Source organism: Paroedura picta, chromosome 1, assembly GCF_049243985.1.
Source record: "Paroedura picta isolate Pp20150507F chromosome 1, Ppicta_v3.0, whole genome shotgun sequence".
NCBI lineage: Eukaryota > Metazoa > Chordata > Lepidosauria > Squamata > Gekkonidae > Paroedura > Paroedura picta.
In genome coordinates, this window is record NC_135369.1 from 25,779,738 (window position 1) to 25,804,973 (window position 25,236).

General features: G+C 46.1%; 1 protein-coding gene across 1 annotated transcript in view; it reads right to left on the bottom strand.

Annotated features, from left to right (window-relative positions):
* Positions 1-511: 511 nt before the first annotated feature.
* The window catches only part of LOC143833491 (solute carrier family 22 member 6-A-like), a 30,455-nt gene continuing 5,730 nt past the window's right edge, over positions 512-25,236 (bottom strand). The window contains exons 2-10 of the mRNA XM_077329364.1: positions 18,956-19,059; positions 16,463-16,617; positions 14,916-15,084; positions 13,710-13,833; positions 10,773-10,888; positions 8,946-9,160; positions 6,108-6,216; positions 4,543-4,746; positions 512-2,203 (exon numbers count right to left, since the gene is read on the bottom strand). Of these exons, the coding sequence (XP_077185479.1) occupies positions 2,116-2,203; positions 4,543-4,746; positions 6,108-6,216; positions 8,946-9,160; positions 10,773-10,888; positions 13,710-13,833; positions 14,916-15,084; positions 16,463-16,617; positions 18,956-19,059 (1,284 nt within the window). The 3' untranslated portion in view covers positions 512-2,115. The remainder of the gene's footprint in view (positions 2,204-4,542; positions 4,747-6,107; positions 6,217-8,945; positions 9,161-10,772; positions 10,889-13,709; positions 13,834-14,915; positions 15,085-16,462; positions 16,618-18,955; positions 19,060-25,236) is intronic.

Sequence of the window (25,236 nt, forward strand, 5' to 3'; positions counted from 1 at the left end):
CTAACAAACGGGAAATCTGTTGAAATGCATGAAATTGGCTTTGGAATGTTGTACTATATAAAACATCAGCAGATGATTGTTTAAAATGTTCTTTATGTACAGGAGAATAATCTTATCTCTGAAATGTTTAACTGGATTGACCATAAAGTTCAAGAAGGATAAATGTACAATCAGTAATGGAAATATTTGATTGCAATAGAGACTTTGTATGAAGACCTTATAGAGTTGAATATCAAAAGGATAATGCTAATGTTAGAAGACAGTGCTCTCATAAGAAATGCATGCATTAGCAGTACTAAAGTTTTGGCCATGAAGATAGATGAAATTTCTCAACTTGAGAAGAAGCCAAGAGTATCTTGATGACTGTGTGTGTCAGTACAAAAATGTATATGCTGTATCAAGGCAAACGAACATGACCCACCTTTAATAGGCAAAGCATAAGATAAATCAAAAGCCCTCTAAAGTTGATACATAGTAATGTCTGTGGACCAATGAAACTACAAATGCCAGGTGAAAATAAATATATATTAAATTTTATTAATAATTACTCAAGGTATACAGTGACATACTTATTCAGAGAGAAAAGTCAAGGGCTGGAAAATTTACAACCATATGTTGTAGTGGTCAGCAATAGATTCCAAAGAAAACTGATGCTGATCTGCACAGACAATGGAGGAGAATACATGAGAAAAGACATAAGAAGCTATCTAACAGAACTTAGACTACTCTAGACCCCAGAACAGAATGGAGTAGCAGAAAGAAAGATGTCGAGATGTATGCTACTTGATATTGAGCCACCTGACAAATACTAGGAAGAATCAATTATGTAAAGGGAAGCTGAGAGTCTTGACCCGCTCAGCTGGCAATTCCATAAAATGATCAGCTGGTGGCGGTGGCTGCCTGAGAGAGAGAGAGAGAGAGAGAGAGAGAGAGAGAGAGAGGCCTCTTTAGGAGTTGGGTACCCCTTGGAATGGGTAGGATGGAATAGGGCCTGCAGGCCAGAGCAGGCCCATTCCCTTGCAACTCTCATGATAATGAAGTATCTAAAACAAGACGGAAGTCTAACTAGTGAGTTTCTACTAAACAACAAGCTATATAGAGAAATGACTGGGAAGCTGTCCTATGTAAGTACAGTATCATGGCCAGACATAGTTGCAGCTATGCAAACACTGAGCCAAAAAATCAACCCACCAAGCAACACAATGCAATCCACTCACTAGGAAAAGGGGAAATGGGAGATTTCTGAGCGGGGCGGAATGATCTCAGTGCAACTGCTCTGATGTCTGCACTTTTGCACAAGCATGTCAGGAGAGAGAAGGAGGTGTGGAGCACCTCCAAGTGGAACCTGGGGATCTCCAAAATTACAGCTCATCTCCAGACTACAGGGATGGGTTCCCTTGGAGGATAAGGTCTGCTTTGGAGGCTGGGCTCTGTGGTATTGTAGCCCACTGAAGTTCCTGCCTTTCCCAGGCTCCACCCCCAAATCGTCAGGTATTTCTCAACCTGCATCTGGACACCTAACACCCCCTCCATCCCATGCCAGTGGACAGAGGGGAGTTGGCAACCCTAGCCGAGCAGAAGTGGTAGCAGAATAGAATAGCTTGAGAACAGGCTTTGTGCAAATGTCGTTCCTGCCTGCTCCCTCACCTCTGTCTACCGCTACTGCAACATAGATACATTTCCGCACTGTCATATGGATGCAGCTTTTATTTGTACAAGCATTGTCTCCATTCTGTGGGAAGTAAACCGAGGCTTCTCCTCTATGAGGAAATATGCTCTGTACATGCTCAGAGGTTGCCTTTATTATTACTGTACTCAATCCTCTGGTCCTGGAAGCCAAAAGGAGGCTCAAATGAACTTTTGCCCATTCCCTTTTCACCTCCTCCTTCAATCACCATAAGATAACAGGGAAGAAAATGAAGAAAATATGACAAATAACATGGTGTTCTCTTTTAAAAACCGAAAGTTCAGAATATACTGAGATTTTACACCATCTTCTCCCAGTCTTCACCGCGTATCTCTTTGCAAGGCATTCTTTGGATGAGTATGAAAGAACAGACAGTAAAATATTTTAAAGGACTCGGTTTCCAGGTCTAGTTGGCATCCTTGAGCTGCTCAGCAGGCCTCCTTGAAGAGGGGCTTCTCCTGGCTCTGGAGCAAGATCTTCTCATGAGCAACTATTTCCCTCTTCTTCTTTCTGGATCTGTCAGGAAAAGGCACAGTCAGGTCAGCCACAGGCCTCCCCACCAGTTTGTCCTTCATACTGGCAAACATTTTGAAGTATCAGCCACCCGTTTCTGGTGCTGCTACAATTGGCCGATGCTTTCTCACTCCAAAGGGTAAAATCAGCCTTGTGGTGGTCTGTACCAGGTTTGGCTGGGCTCCAAGCAAGATGTGCCATATTTTGTCTTGACTCTCTTCCTGACTTCTATCCCAGCCTCACACTCAATCACGCCTAGGCTTGCCAATTTCCAGGTGAGGGCTGGAGATCTCCCGGAATCACACTACTACCCAGACAACATAAATTACTTTTAAAACTAAATATTTGGTTTTCTAAAACAAAATCTAAAACATTCGTTGCACTTTTCTTTGGAGAAAGTGACTGCTTTGGAAGGTGGACCATATGGTATTGTAGCCTGAGCTCCACCCCTCCCTAAACCCCACCTTCTTGGGCTCCACTCTCAAACCTCTAGGTATTTCCCAACCCGGAGCTGGCAACCCAAAATTCCCACCAGCCTCAGGCTCTATCCAAAACTATTTCCCTGGCAGCTAATCAGGCCATGTTCTGGCTCCATCCCCCTCCTTTCACCCCTACTCAAAATCATATACTGCAACTGCCCCTTTTTAACAGGGAAAATCCCTATTTTCTGATTTTTGTCCTTATTTTGTCCCTTTGCAAGTATTTTTTTTAATGTTGCTAGTATGCACAAACAAGCCATATCCAGCCCTTTTTATCCCTGTCTTCCTCCATGGATCTCAGAACAACTCACATGTTCTTTCCATTCTGTTATCACAGCAACCCTGTCCAGTAGGTTGGAACTGATCCAGCATCCACCAGTATGCTTATGGCTGAGGGTCCTAACTGTGTGTTGCTTTAGACCAGGGGTAGTCAAACTGCGGCCCTCCAGATGTCCATGGACTACAATTCCCAGGAGCCCCCTGCCAGCATTCGCTGGCAGGGGGCTCCTGGGAATTGTAGTCCATGGACATCTGGAGGGCCGCAGTTTGACTACCCCTGCTTTAGACTTATGGTTGCTTCAGACTTATGGTGCCCCTGTGCATGAATGTCCTCTCGTTAACATCCTTGCTCAAGTCTTGCAGAAGGGTGTGGCTTCCTTGACAGAGCCTCTCCATCTCCTGCTGGGTCTGCCTCTTTCCCTGCTGCCTTCCGCTTTTCCTAGCATCAGCTTTTCAGGGACTCTTGTCATCTCATAATGTGAGCAAATTACAATAGCCTCAGTTTAGTCATTTTTGATTCTAGGAAGAGCTCCGGCGTGATCTGATCTAGAACTCACTGATTTGCCTTTTTGGCAGTCCCTGGTGCCCATAAAACTGTCCTCCAACACCACATTCCAAATAAATCCACTTGCTTCCTGCCAGCTTTCTTCATGGTTCCACTGTCACATCCACACACAGTAATAAGGAATATCACCGTCTGAATTCCTTTGATACATATGAATTTCCCTTCCATCCTCTGCCACAAGGACTTTCGATCAGCTGCACTGTGTGACACCACGTTTCTTGCCGGGAACTCAGACAGAGATGGCAGCGAGTGGGGAGAGAATGCTTAAGCACCACTGTACCATTTTCCTAACTTCAAATGCCTCAGGGGTGCGCAGTTTCCCCTTGGGGCAACCAGCATGAGCCTTATCAGTCCAAATGCAGTCCCCCAACAGGGCCAGCTGTGGCTTCCCAGGGCTGTTTCCTCGGCAAGGAAATCAGAAACTATGCAAGCATAAGAAGAATTTCCATCAAGCCAGGAACCATTAAAATAAAGGTTCTCATTGCACAACTAGCAGAGCCACATTCTTGACTGTCATCCACCAAGATTGTTATGGGCCCATGGACCACACACATACAATCACATACACTGTAGTTTTTAATGACCAGAAGTCCAGCAATTACGTATCTGGAGTAAAAAGATGGGGGTCCTTCTCTAACTTCCCACTTTCTCCACGTGAGGCACACTAGCGGAGGCTAGGGAGTCAGATTGCCAGGGCACCCAGAGGAGAGCGATCTAGCTGTGGTGAATGGGAAGCAAATACCACTACGAAATGCCCTGTGGCCAGCATGCCATTTCCCTTCTCCATGGCCAGCCAGCTTTCTTCTCAGCAGTCCGGATGAAAGCGTGGATTTACCGGGAGCCATGGTGCCCACCATGTAGTGCTTGTGGGCACCGTAGTACCTGCCAAACTTTCCGGAATGTGGGTGGGGCCTCTGTACCATGGGGATGTTTATTGGCTGCCTTCATGCAAATGCAGGAATCCCGACCCCCTTTCCCCATCCACTCTATCATCACATGCTTCTTACGAAGTCACCAACCTGCTCTCCACTTCTTCAATGGTATCCGGTAGTGGAACATTAAGTGTCTCCGGCAGAAAGCAAGCGACGATGCCAGAAAGGATGGGAGCTGCTCCGTACACAATCGGCGGCAGGTGGATAAAGTAGTCCTCCATCATCTTAGCCAGTGGGGCAACGATGCCTCCCACCCGGGCCATGGTGCTACCGAAACCTAGCCCAGTCTGCCTGGGATTGGGAAGGGGTGGGAGAAAAATGTCCTTGAGAGAACAGCTTATTCACAAAACTCCTAGCTATACTGGCCCGAGAGAAAGACAAACAAGGGACTTCTATGGCTTGCAGAGTCACGCCTGCAAGGAAGCTGGCAACTTCCTTTTGGCTCAACAACAGCTACAGTGGGAACTCTGGAACTGTGTGGTGATTCTCTCCTTGTGGAGAGGGGCTTTCACAGGCTCCTGCGAGTGTGCAGACCTCTGACTGTGAAGAACGAGAAGAAAGCCAGCATCTACACCTGATGCCTATTAGGAAAGGGGCTAGAAAAAGGAACCTTTTTGACAGCGCTGGGTCTCTATCCTTTCCAGCGGTGTCAGCCCGTCATGTTTACGGGAGAACACATGAGAGCTAAGAATGGAGGCTGCTAGTGTCTTTGGTCCTGCTGGAGTCAGTAGGGCTTCTTTTACTGCAACAGGGACGTTGTTTCTCTCCTGTGGGTTTTGTGTGTGTGTGCCTAACTCAGGCTTCCTCAACCAGGGTTTGGTGAAACACTGGCATCTCTTGATGGCCCTGGAAGGGCTTCCTGAATGGATGGGAGTTAATTAATTTTTAATATATTTTTTAAATTTATTATTTTATCGGGTGATGTGACAGTCATGTCAACCTCCCCACCCCACTGGCCAATGATGGTCCTGGAGGGGGTGGGGAGGGGAGGGGCCCCAGATGGGTGTGTCCACAGCTCTGCTTGCCAACCCTATTCTGCACAATCATGGCACATCCAGGGCCTGTCAAAGCCTGAAGAATGTTTCAGGGGGTTCTAATGGTACAAAACTGGAGAAAGGCTGGCTGGCCTGATGGAATATGATGGGATGTTTTTATTCTTATCTGCCCTAACATTCTCCTTCTTTGAATAAATTTAATGTTTGTTATAAGCCTGTGCCTGAGACTTTTAATAAGAGGTCCAACAGGGAGTCGCCCCTATGTAAGCTGGGGAGCTCTTTTCCTTGTCCTTAAGCATTATGGTTGCTCCACACTCCCCAACATATAGTGTGAATTATAGACCCAATTTTCCAGGCTGTTAGCATCACCACAAATTCCACAGGGATTGTCCCTGAGTTACATATGTGAGGGTGTCCCACTCTTTCCTCCTCGGCCCCTGAGTACCCATTTCACTGCTTCTAGGGGGAGAAGTACTCAGTGGTCACCTATTTACCATCCAGGATGGTCCCTCCCTTTTGGGCTGGGGAGACACGCTGTGCCATGGTTTGAGCCAGGCAGTAAATGCAGTCATGGTATGATTTAAGCCACCCCATGTTAAAATGTCCATGTCCCCTCTTCATCCAAAGTCAAGGGTGGCCAGTTTCATGGCTCCTCACCTGATGGGTGTGGGGTAGAGTTCTGTCGTGAAGAGGAAGGCACAATTGAAGGCCGCCGCAAGACCTCCCTTCCCAATGACTGCCAGTGAGGTCCGAAGTGTCTGCAACTCTTAAGGAGAGGGGGGAAGGGAAGACACAAAGATCGCAGGATTTGAACACAGTGCCTAGATGATCTTGACTGACTAATGATTTCATGGCACAATGAAGTTTCATGTCCATTTGAGATCTGAGGTACATGCACGACAGAATTAGGTGGTACAGTCCCAGGTGGCTATTAGGTGGTACAGTCCCAGGTTTGTGTGTGTGTGTGTGGGGGGGGGTGTTGAGACTTTTGACAGCTACTGTAAGTTTTTTTTTTAAGCTTCTTGCCCATAGTGAATTAGTACAGTCAGAAAGTAGGGGGTGTTTGAGCAACTACAGAGTTCTCTTCCTCCTTTGCTAAATAATCATAGACAGCCCCACTAGCAATTCCTGTTAGAATTTACATATGGTTTCCCTTTTAACAGCAGGCAGCTACCCATTGAGGGAAGCTGGTGAATCATATACATTTTGCAGCTTAACCATGCATTGGCTTACTCAGAAGTGGTAAAGCATCTGTTTGGCATGCAGAAGAGAGAGAGAGAACTCGTAGATAACCCCCCCCCCCCTTACTGGTCTCTTTTATTTGTGTACTCACAGTACACTAGAACGATATTAAAAGTAGAACAGAGAAACATTCACAGAAGCAACTGGCTGGCAAAGATGTGGATTCGAGGAGAAATAGCTCAATGTCACTGACAAAAGCTCATTTTGAAAAAGGAAAAAACATCCTCCAAAATGATGCTGGGCAAGTTTTTTTGACCAGGGTCAAAAGCAAATGCAATCGCAAGGTGTATGTGTGGGGCTGGTCGATGACTCTTGAGAGGCTTCTGATTCTTTTGAGAAGGGCTGCACCCATCCTTTCCTTTGGGCAAGGCTGCTAAGAGGAAATATTCCATGGGGGAAATTAGACAAAACTTAAAACACACTCCAGAGGAAGTTAATTTCCCTCTCTTTTTCTAAATATAGTGATTCAGCAAAGTCTGATGATGCAAAGTTACAGCCATTACCTGGATACTTTAGGGGTTTAGTTTGTTTTTATTATGGCAGTGGGGGAAAAGAAACAATTTTAATTTTAATTAAATCTATTAAACTGGCAAATAATCTATCACAATTTATTATCTAATTTTAGGGAGAGATAAAATCTATTTAAGGGGAAGGCGTATTTCTAGACATGTACAGTATTATATTTCCCTAAACACAGCAATGATTTCCAGTAATTTTAGAGCTGTAACACCCTATGATTGTTTGATTTCATGACATTTTCTGTATAAACTGAATTTACAACTAAATTAAGAACAACAGCATTCATACAATTACGTGTGCCAATTTAGTAAACATTTGCTCCTAAAATGATACTTTAGTCTCCCCCTTCTCAGTGGAACCCTTTGGGCCCATGTAATTCGGCTCCTAGGGGGTCAGTGTCCCATTGAACTGTGGAAATGATCCTTAGGATCCAAGCCAATGCATTTACAGTTTTGGAAAGGGTCCAGGGAGGGAGGGGGAGTGCTGTATGGCATGTATTGATATATTACATTTAAAGAACTGCATTTTATTTTAACATTTTCCTGTAATATCCTGACTGGAGGTTTCATGGTGGGCTGCAGGCTGGAGTTTTAGTCTTGCCAGTTTGCCCCACTTCTTCCTGCACCCACATGGGGGCCCGGTACACCTTTTCCGCCCCCGATTTGTGCTCCTGCGCAGGAGCTGGGGCAATGACGTTCACAGTGCATTAATGGTCCTTCTGAGTTAATTGACAAAACATTGGGAGCTCTGTTACTATAGTGTGACACATGTTGGTGAGGACCCCTACCCCAATCCAACTCTTGTCACACATACCATCACAGAATTAATGGGATGCACTATGCACCTACCCACAGTCTGCCCTTCTGGTGACCCCAACAGCCCCAGGACTATGGCGCAGGTTTGGGCACACCCAAGACACCAGGAGGACAGAATGTGTTTCCACATAAACTGCGACAATCTGATTCTCACAATTTTATTTTGATGGACCATGATTCAGGATTAGGCAGCTTCATGTGACTCTGCATAGGATCACTGCTTCAACAGTTGAACTATTCAATTACAGAGAGACAAATGTGGTTAAATATCCTCCTCAAGATGGGGTTAAACTATTCCTGTGTCATTTGACACTGTTTGCGGCATTCCTGGTGTGAAAAGCAGAATGGAAGAATCCCTCGTCTAGCAGAGGATAGCACCTGTGCCTAACACCCACTACTTTTAACTAACTGAATTAAAATCTTATTAAACATCAGGTCGATTAGGAGTGTTTTAATTGATCAACATGTTCTTGATGAACATACTCCTAATTAACTAAACTGATTAGCCAGCAGAATAACTCAGCCTACTCTCTGATATTTAAAGGCTACTTAAGCTTTATTGAAAGAATGGAGAGCTTTGTGGCACTTTGAGTTCTCAAAGAAAGGGTGGAATAGAGTACCATGTAAAGAAATTTGCCAAACACTGACCTCCTCTCGAGGTCAACTGAAATGAATAAATATAAATATAATAAATAAATAAATGATGGCCTTTAGACCTAATTTAATCTAGTTTTAAAATGTATTCTAAGTTTACTTAATGGATTCCATTGTTACACTTTACTGAGTGTATTGCTGTATTTTGATGTTACCCATCCTGAGCCTGCAGGGAAGGAAGGGCTAGAAGAATAAGGTTTGGTCAATAGCCTTTCATAGGTCATGGCCAGTTTCCTCTAAAGGAGCTGAGTGCTGAAAAACTCACCTGAGGGCACAAAGATGTTAGCGATGATGACGAGTCCACCCAGGATGAGGAAGGCCATGAGGCTGACCCTCCGCCCCAGATAGCTCATGGTGATGGTCACTATCACCTTGGCTGGGAAGTCAACAGCTCCAAAGATCACCTGGATGAGATAGATGCTAACACCGAAATTCTGGAGGTCCATGGCCAAGCCGTAGTAGGAGAAACTGACGGAGAACCTATAATGAATATGGAGACAGGGTTATATTTAATGGAACTGAAGATACATGTGAAAGACCAGGCTGGAAATTACTTCTTACTAGCACTTGAGACAATTGGGTCTTCACGGTTTGGGCCCTGGTTATCTGAAGGAGTGCTTTCTTCCATACAGACCTGCCCGAGCACTGAGATTTCAAGGAGAGAGCCTTCTTGTCACAGTCAGAGTACTTCAGCAGTGGAATAGGCTGCCTAAGGAGGTGGTGAGCTCCCCCTCACTGGCAGTCTTCAAGCAAGGGTTGGATACACACTTTTCTTGGATGCTTTAGGATGCTTTGGGCTGATCCTGCATTGAGCAGGGGGTTGGACTAGATGGCCTGTATGGCCCCTTCCAACTCTATGATTCAATGACTCAATGATTCAATGATTCAATGATTCTATGATTCTATGATTCTATGATTCTATGATTCTTGTAGTTCTGCCTCTTTCAGAGGCACAAGGGGTGGTGACATGCAGGTAGACCTTTTCTGTGGGGGATCCCAGGCTTTGGAACACCCTCTGGTGATTTGACAGGCCACCTATATTATAGGGGTTTTGGTGCCTGATGAAAACACCTAGGTCTTTGATATCTAGTTCCCTCTGGGTGTTGTCCTGCCGGAATGGGAGGGAGGGGGAAGGGGTTATGATTTTAATGTTTTTAAGGCATTTTAGATTATTTTATTCTGTATTGTGACACACCTGAGAACTTTCATGTAAAGGTACAGGTTACAAATTCCCATATAAAATAAATAAATAAAATGGTTTGAAAACTTGCTTCATAAATTTTGGCCTTGTTGATTTCATTGTCAGTAATAATTCCTAGGCAGTACAGAGAATCAGCTTGGTGTAGTGGTTAGGAGTGTGGACTTCTAATCTGGCAAGCCATGTTCGATTCTGCACCCCCCCACATGCAGCCAGCTGGTTGATCTTGGGCTCATCATAAGCACTGATAAAGCTGTTCTGATCAAGCAGTAATACCAGAGTGTCTGTTGTGGGGAGAGGAAAGGGAAGGTGACTGTAAGCCGCTTTGAGACTCCTTTGGGTAGAGAAAAATAGCATATAAGAACCAACTCTTCTTCTGCTGCTGCTGGGCAGAGGAGCATCTATCTATCGTGGCTCCCACAGTTAAATGAAAGCAAAACATTTTGCCAGACACCTCAGATCAGTTGCAAGATTATTTGTTTACACTCTGCCAGACAATTGTCGGTCGTGTCTCGTAAGCCTTACCTCTGTTCTTTTACGAGACTGGAGGTGCTCAGCAGTTTTCACTGACTTAAATACTGTGTGATCAGCAGTGTTGCAAGAGTTCATGTCTGAAATCTTGCAAGCAGACCTTTTGAAAAATATCTAGCTCAAAGCCTTGCAAACAGGGTGGGGCAATACAGATAAACGGCAACTGTCTTGTTCCAAAGCATGCAACACAACTCATTCTAATTTGCTTTTCAAGCAGCAATGGACCACGTTCTCCTTTGGGACTGGATGAGCTTGCAGTGTAAGGAAAGAGGTTTTCAAAGGGCCTGATCCTCCCCTCTTTGGATTGTTAGAGGCTGCTTTTCTTTCCTTTCTTGAGCTCCACATACTGGGCTGGCCGCTTACCACACCAAGCAGAGGCAGCAGGTGATGCGCCGGATGGCGGGCGTGCGCACCAAGTCCAATAAGGTGTAAGAGGACTTTACGGAAGACAGTTCCTTCTCCATCTTGGAAAGCAGCACCTGTCCAAAAATCAGCAAGGGTGAGCAAGTAAGAGGGTTGAAGCAAAGATTTTTGCCCCCCAGATGAATGACATCGCTATCCCCCTGTACCACAGGGAAGAAGAAGAAGAAGAAGAAGAAGAAGAAGAAGAAGAAGAAGAAGAAGAAGAAGAAGAAGAAGAAGAAGAAGAAGAAGAAGAGTTGGTTCTTATATGCTGCTTTCTCTACCCGAAGGAGGCACAAAGTGGCTTGCAGTGGCCTTCCCTTTCCTCTCCCCACAACAGGCACCCTATAAGGTGAGTGAGGCTGGGAGAGCCCTGATATCACCGCTCGGTCAGAATAGTTTTATCAGTGCCGTGACAAGCCCAAGGTCACCCAGCTGGCTGCATGTGGAGGAGTGCAGAATCAAACCCGGCATGCCAGATTAGAAGTCTGCACTCCTAACCACTATACCAAACTGGCTCTCTAAGCTAAGGCCTGCCCCCTTCTTCTCCCACGCCTGCTGTCCCCCTGTCCTGCACAGAGAGGAAGCTGCTCCCCTCTCTCACTGCAGGGGTTTGAGTTTTCCAGGGCTTATCAAGATGTTGTGGTCATTTTCAGCTCCTCGTGGGCTGACCATCTTGGTCACTTCTGGACATAGTATTACAGCGTTTGATGCAAGCGGGCCTCATGGCCAAGATTTCTAAATTCCAGTTCGCCTATAAGAATGTGGAGTTCTTGGGTCACGTGGTGGGAGCAGGGGCCATTCGGCCCCAAGAGGCTAAGGTTGCCAGGGTGGTCAATTGGCCTATCCCTAAGACCAAGAAGGAGGTACAGGCTTTTCTCGGCCTAGCCAGTTACTACAGAAGACTCTGCAAGGGATTTGGGGAAATAGCCGCACCCTTAAATGAGTTGTGCAGTAAGAGGGCTCCTGTGACTGTGGCATGGTCTGCTAAATGCCAGGCGGTCTTTGATCAATTGAGGGAGGGCCTGGTGTGAGTCCCTGTCCTTAAGCCTCCGAATTATCACAAGATATTTCACGTGTGGGTCGATGCTTTGGAAAATGGCCTCGGCGGGTCATTAATGCAAGAGGGTGACGCTGACAAGCTTCACCCTATAGTTTATCTGAGTAGAAAATTATTGCCCAGGGAGAAGGCCCACTGTGTCATGGAGAAGGAGGGCTTGGCTTTGGTCTGGGTTTTGAACAAATTAAAGCCCTTTCTTTTGGGATCTAAGTTTGTGGTGGAGACAGATCCCTCCCCACTAGCCTTCTTACATCTGATGAAGGAGAGGAATGCCTGGATCGTTCGATGGACCCTCAGCCTGCAGGATTTTTAGTTTGACATCAGGCACATTAAAGGGAGCTCAACTGTAGTTGTGGCCACCCTGTCTCGTCAGGGAATGTGATCCCCTGTGACTGCCTTTGGGGGTGGGCATGTGAGGACAGTCTGGGCTTACATTTGTTTCCCCGAAACAAACAGCATGGGTTCGAGAGAGGTGCCTGGTGTCTTCCTGCCCTGTTCACACTAAAGTGATATTGGGCCAGATGGTTAGAACTATGAATCTTTTCTACTGACCAGCTACGGCACATCAGAGATGCTTTGCTGATCATAAATGGGAACAGTTTCTTAGGCAGGAAGCCTCATTGCAGAATGCAGATCCTGATTTCCATCCAAAAGGACTCAGCCAGTATGTTTGGGTAAGGTACCTTCTCAGAGAATTGAAAACAGCCTGAACCTCGCCCGTCTCCCAGCTATAGAGGAGATGGAGATAATTAGGGTTTGTACTCCTTTGCTTTCTGTCACACAATATATCTATATTAATACTTTAGCTAGATTTGTCTTTAGAATATCTTTAAATATCCCTTTTCTTACAATCATCCAGCATCAGTGTGTTTATTGAATCTCTGCAGTTGGTGGGACCCACTAAAACATCCCACCACTGCCACCATGTAAGGATGATTTGGGGCAGTGGTCCCCAACCCGCGGGCAGCGGCCCGGTGCCAGGCCGCGAAGGCCTTGGCGCCGGGCCGCGGCTCCTTCTTCCTTCCCCCCCTGAAGCGAGAAGCTTGCCAGGCCGCGAGCAAATCGCCCGCCAAAGCGGCCGATTAGTTCGCAGCCCGGCAAGCTTCTTGTTTCGGGAGGGGAGGGAAGAGAAGCTTGCCGAGCCGCAAGCTAATCGGCCGCTTTAGCAGCCGATTTGCTGGCGGCCTGGAGGGGCTGGGAGGGAGAGCCACGGCCGCCCGCATGGTGGCGGCGCAAATGCGCATGCACGGACTGCTGCGCACGCGTGCTTGCGCCCCTGCCGGACGCAAACGCGCATGCACAGCAGTCCGCGCACGCGCATTTGCGCTGGGGCTGCCGTGCGTGCGCGGGCCCCCGGGCCGCCCTCTCCCCCCAACGCGGAGTAGCGGTCCGCAGCGGCCAAAAGCTTGCGGACCACAGATTTGGGGGATTCCCCTCCAAACCTCCATGCATCCCACCAACTTCAGAGCGCCAATAAACACTCCAATGCCAGATTATTGTAACCACCAGGATGACCAGAACCATCTCCACCCCATGGCCAGGACGGAAGGGTCAAGGACCGAAGCCTCATCCAAGTATGCTAGGAGCCGGTCTGTGGTAGCCCTTTGAAATCACCTTCCCCAGAAACACGAGGTGTGAGATGGGGGCAGTAATTGGCTGGCCCCAGGACTCTAGCGATGGCTTTTTCAGTAATGGACACACCACTGCCTCTTTCAGTAGCTTCATGCATAGAAAAGAACAGCCTCCCTGTGTGGCAGAACCTTTCTGCCATGGCTGCATCCACTTCCACCAAGGTCCAGCTGGGTCCATCAGAATGGAGACCAAACTTTCTGCCTTACCTCAGTAGTGATCTCAGCTCCAGCCTGCTGCTTCCCATTGATCTGGGCAACCCTCTGGAGAACTTGGACAGCCGTGCCAGATTTCCCTGCCAAAAGTAGCCAGCGAGCTGACTCTGCATACCACCTGTGCAAAAGAAGCCAAGTGACATCCCCTGAACCCACAGGCCAAGCCACATAACACAGGTGAACAAACAAAATCAAACCTCCCTGCCTAGTTTCTTAGCAATTCACTTGCCAGGAAATGGAATAGCTATTTTCTCTGGTCAACATTTGTTCTCGGTGATATTTTCTGTATACATCCATTAACTTTTGAAAAGAATGTGGATTCCTACACTCTCCAAATGGTAGACAAGGCAGCGTAATATGGGTGTGTGTACAAACAGTAAATATTTTTCCTTCTGATCCCCCCCCCCCAAAAAAAAGTTACAGCTCCTGGTGGAATTCAAGGAATTAAAGAAATTAGCCAAGTGTAAGGCTACAGAATCTGAACTTAAAACTTCTTAACCAGGACTTGGTAAACGTCTTTAACCCTCTCTCAAAGTCGTTTTTCATAAGCAAAGTGCTCAGAATTCATCTGAAAATGAAATTTGCAAGTTTTCCTTTCTGCTTCAGGGCCAGTTCCACTGCTTTGGGTCCAATCTAGGGAGAAAAGTGGGCTAAAACTATTTTAAATAATTTTTCGCCGCTCTTAACGAAGGCAGGCGGACAAAGGGGAGCGAGGGTCTCCCCACTCACAAAGCTGCCCGGGTTCTTTTCTTCTTTTTGAGGGTTCTAAATTCCCCATTCTAGCCCAATAGAAGGAGGTACTTCTCCGTCCTTTCTCTCAGAACCAGCTTTTAAGTTGGGTTGGCTATTATTATTTTTCAAATATATGGCCACAATCCCTTGCAAAGGACAGCAATTAAAAACTGAAAACTTCCTCCGGCAGTCTGTTTCTCAGGACCGTGCCAAGAGGCCATGCCAAGGTGAATGACAGACCACAGGCTCAAAGGCTTTTGTGAGGGTCCTAAAGCAGACGCACTGAGTTCTTCAGCAAAGGACCTGTTTTAACTGGAAACAGAACGGCCCCCCCGTCAAAGAGAAACGAAAGGCATCCGGTTTCCTAGCCCTTCCTGCAGCTGCGAACTCTGCCAACCATGTCACAGTGCTTCCCTCCCCCTTGGGAGGATGAGGCACCCAGGGAGGAGCGCGAGGGTCCGTACATACCAGGAGTAAAGGAGGAAGAAGAAGAAGGGCACAGAGACGGCCAGTTGAAGCATGCGCCAGTCTGGGATTCCGTAGGCCAAACCAGCCAGGAGGATCTGGCCCACTGTATATCCAAAGCCAGTGAATGCTATGGTGATGGTCCGGAACTTGGTGGGAATCCACTCCACAACTGGAAAAGAAAAAAGGGGGAAAAACCTTTTATAGTGCTGCCAGCCTCCAGGTCACACCTAGATATCTCCTACTATTACAATTGACCTTCAGATGGCCAAGGTCAGTTTATCCGGAGAAAATGGCTGCTTTGGAGGGTGGACTCTATATACCATGATAGCCTGCTGAGGTCCCTTCCCCAAATTCAGCCCTCCTCAGCCTCCACCCCCCAAATCTCCAGGTATTAATCAAACCAGAGCTGGCAACTGTACCCCTTCAGATTTCACCCTGGCCCGCCAGCTGCCGCCACCACCACCGCCACCTCTGATGTTGCCATCGCCATGCCGCTGCCCTTCTGAGGCCAGTCGGGGAGAGGGGAGTGGGGAGGGGAGAGAGGCTGCCTGCTGCTGCTGCAGCGGCGACAACATGTCCCACCTTGTGGCCCCAGATTTCTGGTCACTTTAGGAAAGACAGATATATTTACTACATGAGTCCTTGATCTGGAGGTGCCATGAATTGAACCTGGGGCCTTCTACAGGCGAGGGATACATTCTATGGTTTCCCTCCTACAACGGAAAGATTCTAAGGGATCTGTTTCTGTGACTTGCATGTGTTATTCTGTAAAGGTAGTATGTATTTTAAAGATACTGTCTTAATGTGTTCCACTTAATATTTCTGGTAAGGCCTTGGAGGAGGAGCACATCTCATGGCTTAAGTGCCACTCGGCATTTAACACCCACTCTGGGCGGCTTTCCCACCCCTGAGTGCCTCCTCCTCCAATCAGCTTGCCTGTCTGTCCAGCAGCCAGCCAGTCACCTTCTGTCCCCCACCCCTGAACACCCCCTCCTCCTTTCACTTCCCTCTGAGGCTCGGAGGCTGCAGATTCCTGCGGCATGAGAGCGGCCCCTGCTGGTGAGTTCCCTGCCTCCTGCCTGCAGCCTTTCCAGGTCCTGGGGGGAGGGGGAGGCTGTCCACAGAGTTCTTCGTCCCCACCTCTCCAATCTAGCACTCGTTGTATTCCTGAATGCAACGGGTTTGGCCCCTAGTACAATTATAATAATCATAGTTAGGCTGGCTGTGATCTGTGCTACAAACAGGCAAGAGTCCAGCGACACTTTGAAGACTAACAAAATAACCGGGCTGCTTGTTTTATTTTGCGGCCACAGAATCACATGGTTGATCCATGTGGCATCGTCCGTTGTCAGTGTGGCTTTCCAAAAGTCATCAGTGCAACTACACATTGTGGCTGGTTACCTCTTCCATGCAAAACAAAAACCAAAAGTTGAAGATTTTAAACCAAGACGCACAATGAAGGATTTCTAAATCCCAGCTTCCAAAAGCAGCTGGATTAACAGAGCATGCATCATTTGGTTTCAGGCTCCCCCCAAGAAGGGTCTTACTCAAGCAGGAGATGTTGAGGCCAATGCCGGAGAGCGCTGTGCCACTCAGGAACCGGAAGATGCAGTAGGAGACAAAGGTGGGCGAGAAGGCAGCACAGGTGCCCATGACGGCCATTTGCAAGAAGGACCAAATGAGGAGAGCCTTGCGGCCAAACCTACAAGAAAGCAAAAGCAGCTGAAGCTGGCAAAGGGCTGGATTCTTACTCGCTTCAGCTCCTTGTGAGAAACAATTTGGGGTGGGGGGGAGGCTACCAGGGTTGCCAACCTCCACTTGAGGCTTGCAGAGGGTTGCCAGCTCTGGTTGGGACATACCTGGAGACTTTGGGGGTGGACCTGGGAGTGGGTGGGATTTGGGGCAGGGAAGGATCTCAGTGGAGTTGAATGCTCCAGAGTCCACCCTCCAAAGCAGCCATTTTCTCCAGGGGAACTGATCACTGTCACCTGGATGTAACCCGCAGTGGCTTTTTACCCAAACCCAGTTTGAATGAATCCCTGCAGTCTACACTGAATTTGATTTCCACTTTGATTCTGCGCACTTTAAATTTTCTCTCTGCAACATGCATGGTTTGTGGTGACCCTACCTTTCTCCTGCAATATCCTGGAGTGGATATAAGCCTCGATATTTGAAAGACCGCCATCAGTAAATGTGTAGACAGCTCCTTTTTGCGAAGTAACTTCAAGCAAAGGCTGGATACACACTTTTCTTGGATGCTTTAGGATGGTTAGGGCTCATCCTGCGTTGAGCAGGGGGTCGGACTAGATGGCCTGTATGGCCCCTTCCAACTCTATGATTCTATTATTCTATGATTCTATGATTCTATGATTCCTTCTCTGTACCTCTTAGTCAAGCAGTCTTCCCTCATTGGCCAGGGCATCAGTTCAAGGACTTCCTGGTTCCCGGATGCCAGACTTGTCTTAAATTGACTGTGCTCCAGAAGCCTGAACTTTTCTCAACAGATATTTGCCTCTTGGATTTATTCCCTCTCCTCTGCTGTCTCTAATCCTCCCCCCTCCCACTGAAGAAAAGAAAGAGACTCCTGCTGCACTTAACTCCCCACATGTGCAGAACACTTTTCTGCTTCAATGTGCGGGAGGGGGTAGAGGAAGACCTGAGTTCAAATAGATCTGAATTCAGCCGGATGCATACCAGAAAAAACAAAATCAGCCCTAGATATGAGCTGTAATTGCAGGGAATCCCCTGGTTCCTCCTGGAAACTGACATCCCTAGGCCCAGAGAGCCCTCAGAATCGCAACTGATTCCCAAACTACAGAGATAAGTTCTCCTGGAGAAAACGGCTGTTCCTGAGTGTAGACATTATATTCCCGTTCCTCTCCCAAAACCATGGCCTCCCCAGTCTCCAACCCTTGCTTTTTCTGGAGGCCTATAAGAGGCCAACTAAAGCAGCAGTAGCAGCCGCCATGTTTACTTCTGTATAAAGTGAGAAGCATATTTTGGAACTGAGCATCAAAAGTGGCTCGTGAGTGAAGGGTTCACCCACACACTTATTCCCCTGTGGTCAGTCATCCCAACCCGTTCCATCCCCCCAAGTACCAGATATGAATAGGGAAGGGACAAAAAGCCATGGAGGGATGGATTGTAAGGATGCCAGCCTCCAGATGGGACCTGGGGATCCCCTGGAATTACATCTCATTTTCAGACCACGGATATCGGTTCACCTGGAGAACATGGCTGCTTTAGAGGATGGATTCTATGGACTTGACCCCCACTGAGATTCCTGTCCTCCCCAGGCTCCACCCTATATCTCCAGGAGTTCCCCAACCTGGATATGGCAACCCTACACTCCATCCCCCACTGGTGGTCACAGAGGAACTGGGAACCCTAAAAAGAAGGATTCACCATACCTGTTGATGCCTGTTTTCAAATAGACATATATTTGGCTACCACAATTATCACTAGTTTGACCCTAATTCCAGAGCTGCTGCCCCCTCAGGCTTCCAGGTAAAGATTCCCTCAAAACTCCCCCCCCATACTATACCATACTATACCATACCATCCCAACCCAAGCATCATATACAAAGGAGGGCAGTATATAAATATAATAATAATAATAATAATAACAGGAAGAAGAAGAAGAAGAGTTGGTTCTTATATGCTGCTTTTCTCTTCCTGAAGGAGTCTCAAAGTGGCTTTCAGTTGCCTCCCTTTCCTCTCCCCATAACAGACACCCTGGGAGGTAGGTGAGAGCCCTGCTATCACTCAGTTTTATCAGTGCTGTCACCCAAGGTCACCCAGCTGGCTGCATGTGGGGGAGCGCAGAATCGAACCCGGCATGCCAGATTAGAAGTCTGCACTCCTAACCACTACACCAAACTGGCCTTGCTTCCCTATTCCCATTTCCACACATGAAGCTGATTTATGCCAAGTTAGTCTGTTGGACAACCAGAATTCAGCAAGATTTACAGTGGAAAAAAATTTCAGTGCAGATTCTACGCAGGTTATGCCGCCTTAGTCTGCCACCCTATCTGACTTACCTGTCAGACAGTCCACCAAGAACCAGGGCTCCAACCAGCACACCAGCCATGTAGATCGACTGGGCCATTTCCCGAAGCTTCCGCAAGTCACAGACCAGATCCCACTGTTGCAGGAAAAGGGCAGTGGATCAGCATAATAAGTTTTAGACTGACAGGGAAATCCTAAACAGAGGAGTGCCTTTTGAAGCCTGTTGATATGTAGAGCATAAGGATCCAACATTTTCTGAGTTGGGGCACCTTTGGAATTCTGACACAGGATGATGGGCGCAATCCCAAAATGGCTGCCTCAAGAGGTAGAGCTGACCACAAGACGTCAGGGAGTGAGGCCACGCATAATTCTAATATTAACTCTTCAGCATTTTAGGCAGGAACTCTGTTTAACAGGATGCCTTTTAAAAATTGGGGGAGGGACGGGATTTTTAGCTGTCATGTTAGTAGTTTGATGTTTTAATGGGAATTTTAATGGGGTTAGTTGTTGTGACCCGCCTCGAGCCTGTCGGAAGAGGCGGGAAATAAATATAATAATAATAATAATAATAATAATAATAATAATAATAATAATAATAATAATAAGGGACATACTGTTTGAAAATTATCACATACGCAGCCAACTTCACTGCACGACTACAGGTAAGATCCTTCTGCTATAGTCCTGGATCCACCATATACCCCCACAAAAATATATAGATGTACAGAAAATTTTAATGTTTGTGCCTGTTTCAGGGCACTACTGTCTTAAAATTTCTTGGGTAATTTATAGAAATACATATTCAGTTAAAGGCTTAATATTTCATTCATTCATTCATTCACACTTATGTACACATGTATATATTGGTGTGGAAGGTCTATTTGGAGAATTAGAGAAGTTAGGTCAAGACCTGATCATATGCCAGATGTGAGATAGAACTGGGCTGAACTCTCAGGGACTATTTTTGTGGTTTGGGTCAATGGTTGGTAACCAGGAGGAAGGGGAAGCTGGCCACTTATGGACAAATGCTTTATGTAACTTTGGGTACTTTCCTTGCCAAATGGGGAAGGTACCTGAGATCAGCGTCGTGGGATCTGTAAGTTTATGATTAGTTTATTGATGAGAAAACAACTGGTTTAGACAATGTGATTGAACGTTGGTCCGATATGGGTAAGGTTTAAAATATGGGAGAGTTTTCAGAACTTCTGAAGTTTCTCCTACTTTCTTCTGGCCTTGAAAACCAGGTAGATATGAATCATGAAGCTGCTGCTAAGCTGCTACATAGATATTAGGTGATTAGGAGGAGTTGGGTTGTGAGGAATGGAGGTTGCATCTGCCTGATTGTGTGGGGAATCATTTAATTCAGGAGTAGTCAAACTGCGGCCCTCCATATGTCCATGGACTCCAATTCCCAGGAGCCCCCTGCCAGCGTTCGCTGGCAGGGGGCTCCTGGGAATTGTAGTCCATGGACATATGGAGGGCCGCAGTTTGACTACCCCTGATTTAATCATTTCAGCCGGGATAAATAAAGCTTTGCTAACATATGTCTATAGGCATATGCTCCCTTTGGGGTTCTATGTTAGATTTGCATTAAAGTGCCATCAGAGTTCAGCAATGGATTTCTTTTGAACTGTTGTTTTGAAGTCATTTTAATTGCAAGTCTATACACCTTTTTTAATCCCTAAATCAACCTTTCATGTATGCACCTCACTGTGTCTCCATTGCATTTGGGAAGAGACAAGCCCTCAGTGTGCCACCTACTGATCCCACCCTCTTTTAGGCTTAACCTGTTGAATGCAGGAGGGGCATTTAGCAGAGGTTAACAGCCTTGCCTCCATCTGGCGGAATGAGCTCCCAGAATACATCTGGGTCCTGACAGAACCAGGACAGTGAATCAAATAACATCTACTGCCTCCCCCCACCCAAATCAAAGACACCCCTGGACTGCAATCTAGCTCCACGAGAGGTGAACCATATAATATCTGCCTGGTCCATGCTGACATTATTGCACAGTTTAATTTTATTTTGAATCTTATTTTACTGCTATGTTTTTAATTAATGTTGTGTTTACATATTGTATGCTGCTCTGAGGCAGTCCACTGGGACGGTGGTCTAGGAAAAAACAACAACAACAATAACAACAACATAACTGCCATTTTCCAAGTTCGTGGATATGGTTACTGCAATATTTAGGGCATTTCTGCACCCATTAAATGTAGCATCATGCTAGTCAATTGCAAGCTGAATATTCTGCCTCTTTACATGACATCTCTCACATCCAGCTGACAGCTCGCTGCATCCTTTATTTTAAATCACTTCTTTGGGAATTGCATAAAGTGGATTCACCAACCTAAAAATTGCCAGCTACCAGAGAACAACCAGCAGGCAAACAGCAGAAGGAAGGTATGAAGGCTCAAACACACTAAAGTTGCCTGCTTCGTCCCACCCGCCTCCCTCTTCCTTGTTCCCGGGGATGGGATTTAAAAAAAAAATAATGGCATTGTGCCAGGAGCAATGAATAGGCGACATACATGTAGGTGATGCCAGAAATAAAAGAAAATTTTATTCAACAAACTGTGCCTCTTGAAAGTTTTCTCCGCCCCTCCCCCCAAATCAGGAATAATATTAATGTTCTCATTTATCAAAGGACTCATGATCCCATAAGGGGTGGCGTCCCAAAAGCACTATGCATCTATGATTCTGTGCATGGGTACTGCAATGGAAAAGTATGAATTTTAAAAAAAATGCAGGACCTTTATATTGTTGGAGAAAGGGAATGGTTGCCTGAATTGATGGACAGGTGGAAGCGCAACATGTCTAAGGCACATTACTCACTTCTGCCTCTTCCAGCAGCAGATGAGGAGGGTAAGATGTGCAAAAAGAAGGCAGACAAAGGTGAGACAGAAAAAAATTGAGGAGAGTCAGATGGGGCGCGATATAATTTAGTGCTTCTCCATTCTACAGATGGGACGCTATTTTTACTAATGTGCGGAAATTCCCTTAAGATTCACGTAGGGTGCTCATCTTGGTGTCAAAATATATGTTTCTGGGGTTGATAAAGTCAAATACATGATTATATTAGTTGCAGAGATACTAATTGTTCCTGTAGTTGCCAGTCTGCAAGATTGCAAATCATTTTCACTTGCTTAAAAGGGTACTCGTATTGGTGTCAAACCATGTTTTGGAAGTCAATAAAACCAAATATACTATTCATTTTGTTATAAAAAACAAAACAATGTATTATTCTTTAAAGTTAATATTTGAGAGGGAAGGATAAATACAGACAAGCTGTTGGTGCTCTTCAACTGGTTCAGCCATGTCAAGGGTGTTTGCATTTCCCCCTGCAGTTATTTTTTAATGCTGGTAATACTGAGACAAAATGTAACAAGAATATTATTAAGGTGACCACTCCTAAAAGTAAAGGAAAATATTCTGCAGCCTAAAAAAAACAGTAAACAATATATCAGAGTGCCTGTTTGATATTTATCATGTTTATATGGTTAAACTCTCATTCTTAAACAAAGGTTACCGTCTTAATACAAAGCCTAATTTACTCCGCAGCATTTCTACCATTCCTTTGGCCCTTGCAGAAAACATTAGGCCAGACTTTCTGGCACCCGAATTAGATCTGCAAGTTTTAGGACCACACAGGGTCAATAGTTCCTCCTCCAAGATGCTTTGCTGGTTTGAAATGCTCATCCACCTCCTCCCACCCAGTCCAGATGCTCATCCACCTCCTCCCACCCAGTCCAGATGTTCATGGACTACAATGGGAATTGGAGGACCACAGGTTGACTACCCCTGGTCCATAGGGTTCAGCACCGAATGTTTAGGATGAAGAATGTAAGTGGCTCTCTAAAGGAATTGGAAGTAGGTGGGAGCATGTCCAGGGACCTGGTCATTTGTGTATAGGGATTAAATCCCAGTTCATCAGGCATGTCCACATCAGCGTTTCTGGACCATGCTATGAGGAGGTTACGGTGGAGCAGTTTGCAGGGGGCACTGAGGTCCTTAGCTTCAGCCTTCTCATGAATCAAGCACAGCCCCACTGCATCCATGACCGTCCCTCTTGTAACTAACGGTATGTGTGTGCCTCTTTGGATTGTTCTGAGATGGTGTTTAGAACTTGGTCTGGAGTTCGACCAGAAGCCAGCGCAGCTGTTGCAGGATGGGCCAAATGTTGGACCTCCATGGTGTTGCTGCAAAGACTCTGCCATTATGCTTTGAGTAAGGTATTTTCTAAGAGAAATTAGACTGACCTGGACCGCACTCATCTCCCAGCTGTAGAGGGAGACGAGACCAGTTAAGGTTCGTTTTTCCTTTAATCTCTGGCACACAATGTACTTGTATTGTTACAGCAGCTTGTTGTAGCTTTAAAATATTTTTTAACACACCTTTTCCCAAAACACTTGGCTCTGGTGTGTTTTATTGGCTCTCTGCATATGGTGGGATCCATGGTGGGACAGCCCTTGCCATTCCTTCCTCAAATCCAGGGATTAGCAGGGAAGACTTTCTAGGTTTATCATCCAGACCTTAGAACTTCAGCATCTCCAGCATCTCTGTATTAAGCACCTGTTATGTTGGCTAGACTTGCCCGGCCTCATGCAGTCTGGAGCCAGGAATTAAAGCCTGGATGCTCCAGGGAAGCACATGTGGTACCAAGCAGATCAAACTTAGCAGCATTTTAGGATTGTTAAATGGACCTTGTGTCACCAGTCAGACCCCTCCTCTCATTGGGGAGTAGTTTATAGATAGAAAACCATAAACACCCTTCCTTCAATATTATTTCAGATATCAAAAGCAACACACTGCCAGGCCTAAAATTACACTAAAACTGATGTCTCCCAGAGACAAGTCTGAACATGAAATTTAGGAGTGTGGGAAAGAGCAACTGACCCCCTATTGACCTTCTTGCTACCCCAGGGAAGCACATTATTAGGACAATGGACATCCCAATAACACATTCCCTCACCTTGAATTAATCTCATCAGGCTCCATCCTCACTGCCCCCACCTATTTATCCTAATTAGACAGTACTTAACACCATTCCCCAAACCTGGTAGCTTTCCCACTCAGTAACTAAAGAGCCATTAAGAACCATAGTTCAGCTCCTGTTAAACCCATTACATTTCTCTTGGATCATTGTTCAACACTGTTCAAAGTGTTTTGGAGGTTACAAAGAGGTAGCATTTTGCCCTTATATCAAGGGGCATCCTGCTCCACAGTGTTTGTGTGTTTTCCTGGACTCTCTGCCTTCTCCCCATGAAATGCTGGTCATTTTGCTCCTGCTTCCATGGATCTCCAAGACTGGTAAATATTGCCTCCCTGAAATTGCTCTCCTTGCCCTCTTCCCTGATTTCCTCTTAGCTAAACTTGTGTGTGATTCAAGAGTGTGTATGTTTTGTTCTTTTTATCTTTAAAAAAACCCCTCTTTTCTTGTGACCTAACCTGGTTTATTGATGTTCTCTTAAGGTGACAATCCCCATATACATAGGTGGTGAATCCCAGTCAACCTGGCTCATTTTGTCTCCTTTAAGCTTAATTTCCCCCAACTAATTAGAGGACCAACTATTTGACTCTCCTCTGCCATAAGAGTTCTGTGCTGCAAGATTCCCCCCCCCCCATACATTCCCCTCCCCCATATGTTTTCATAAATACATTTCTTTGGCCTAGGTAAAGGTAAAGGTATCCCCTGTGCAAGTACCGGGTCATGTCTGACTCTTGGGGTGACGCCCTCTAGCGTTTTCTTGGCAAACTCAATACAGGGTGGTTTGCCATTCCCTTCCATTTTACCCCCCAGCAACCGACCTTGGAAGGATGGAAGGCTGAGTCAACCTTGAGCCGGCTGCTGGGATCGAACTCCCAGCCTCATGGGCAGAGCTTCAGACTGCATGTCTGCTGCCTTACCACTCTGCTCTACAAGAGGCTCAGGTACTTTCACAGAAAGAGAGAGACTCTGACTCTGCAAGAACATGTTCACTGGACTAATGTGTTTTAACTGTTTCTGTGTTTTGCTTGGCTGATGTTTCTAATAGGTTTTATAAAATGAAGCTGTTTTAATAGTTGTGATGGCTGCCCTCCTTGGGGACCCTAAGGTGAGGAGAAAGGCAGTATTAGAATGGTCTAAGTACATTAATTAATTTCAGAAAGCAACTTCAGGCTTTTAATGCCTCAAGTGACAATCCGGCAGGCCTTGTGACCAGTCATAATCATAAGAACCACCTACCCTCAATGCTTTCAAAGATTCAAGGTGTTTCACACACATTACTTTGTTGTAACCTTTACAACAGTCCTGCAAGGTGGGGCAATGTTA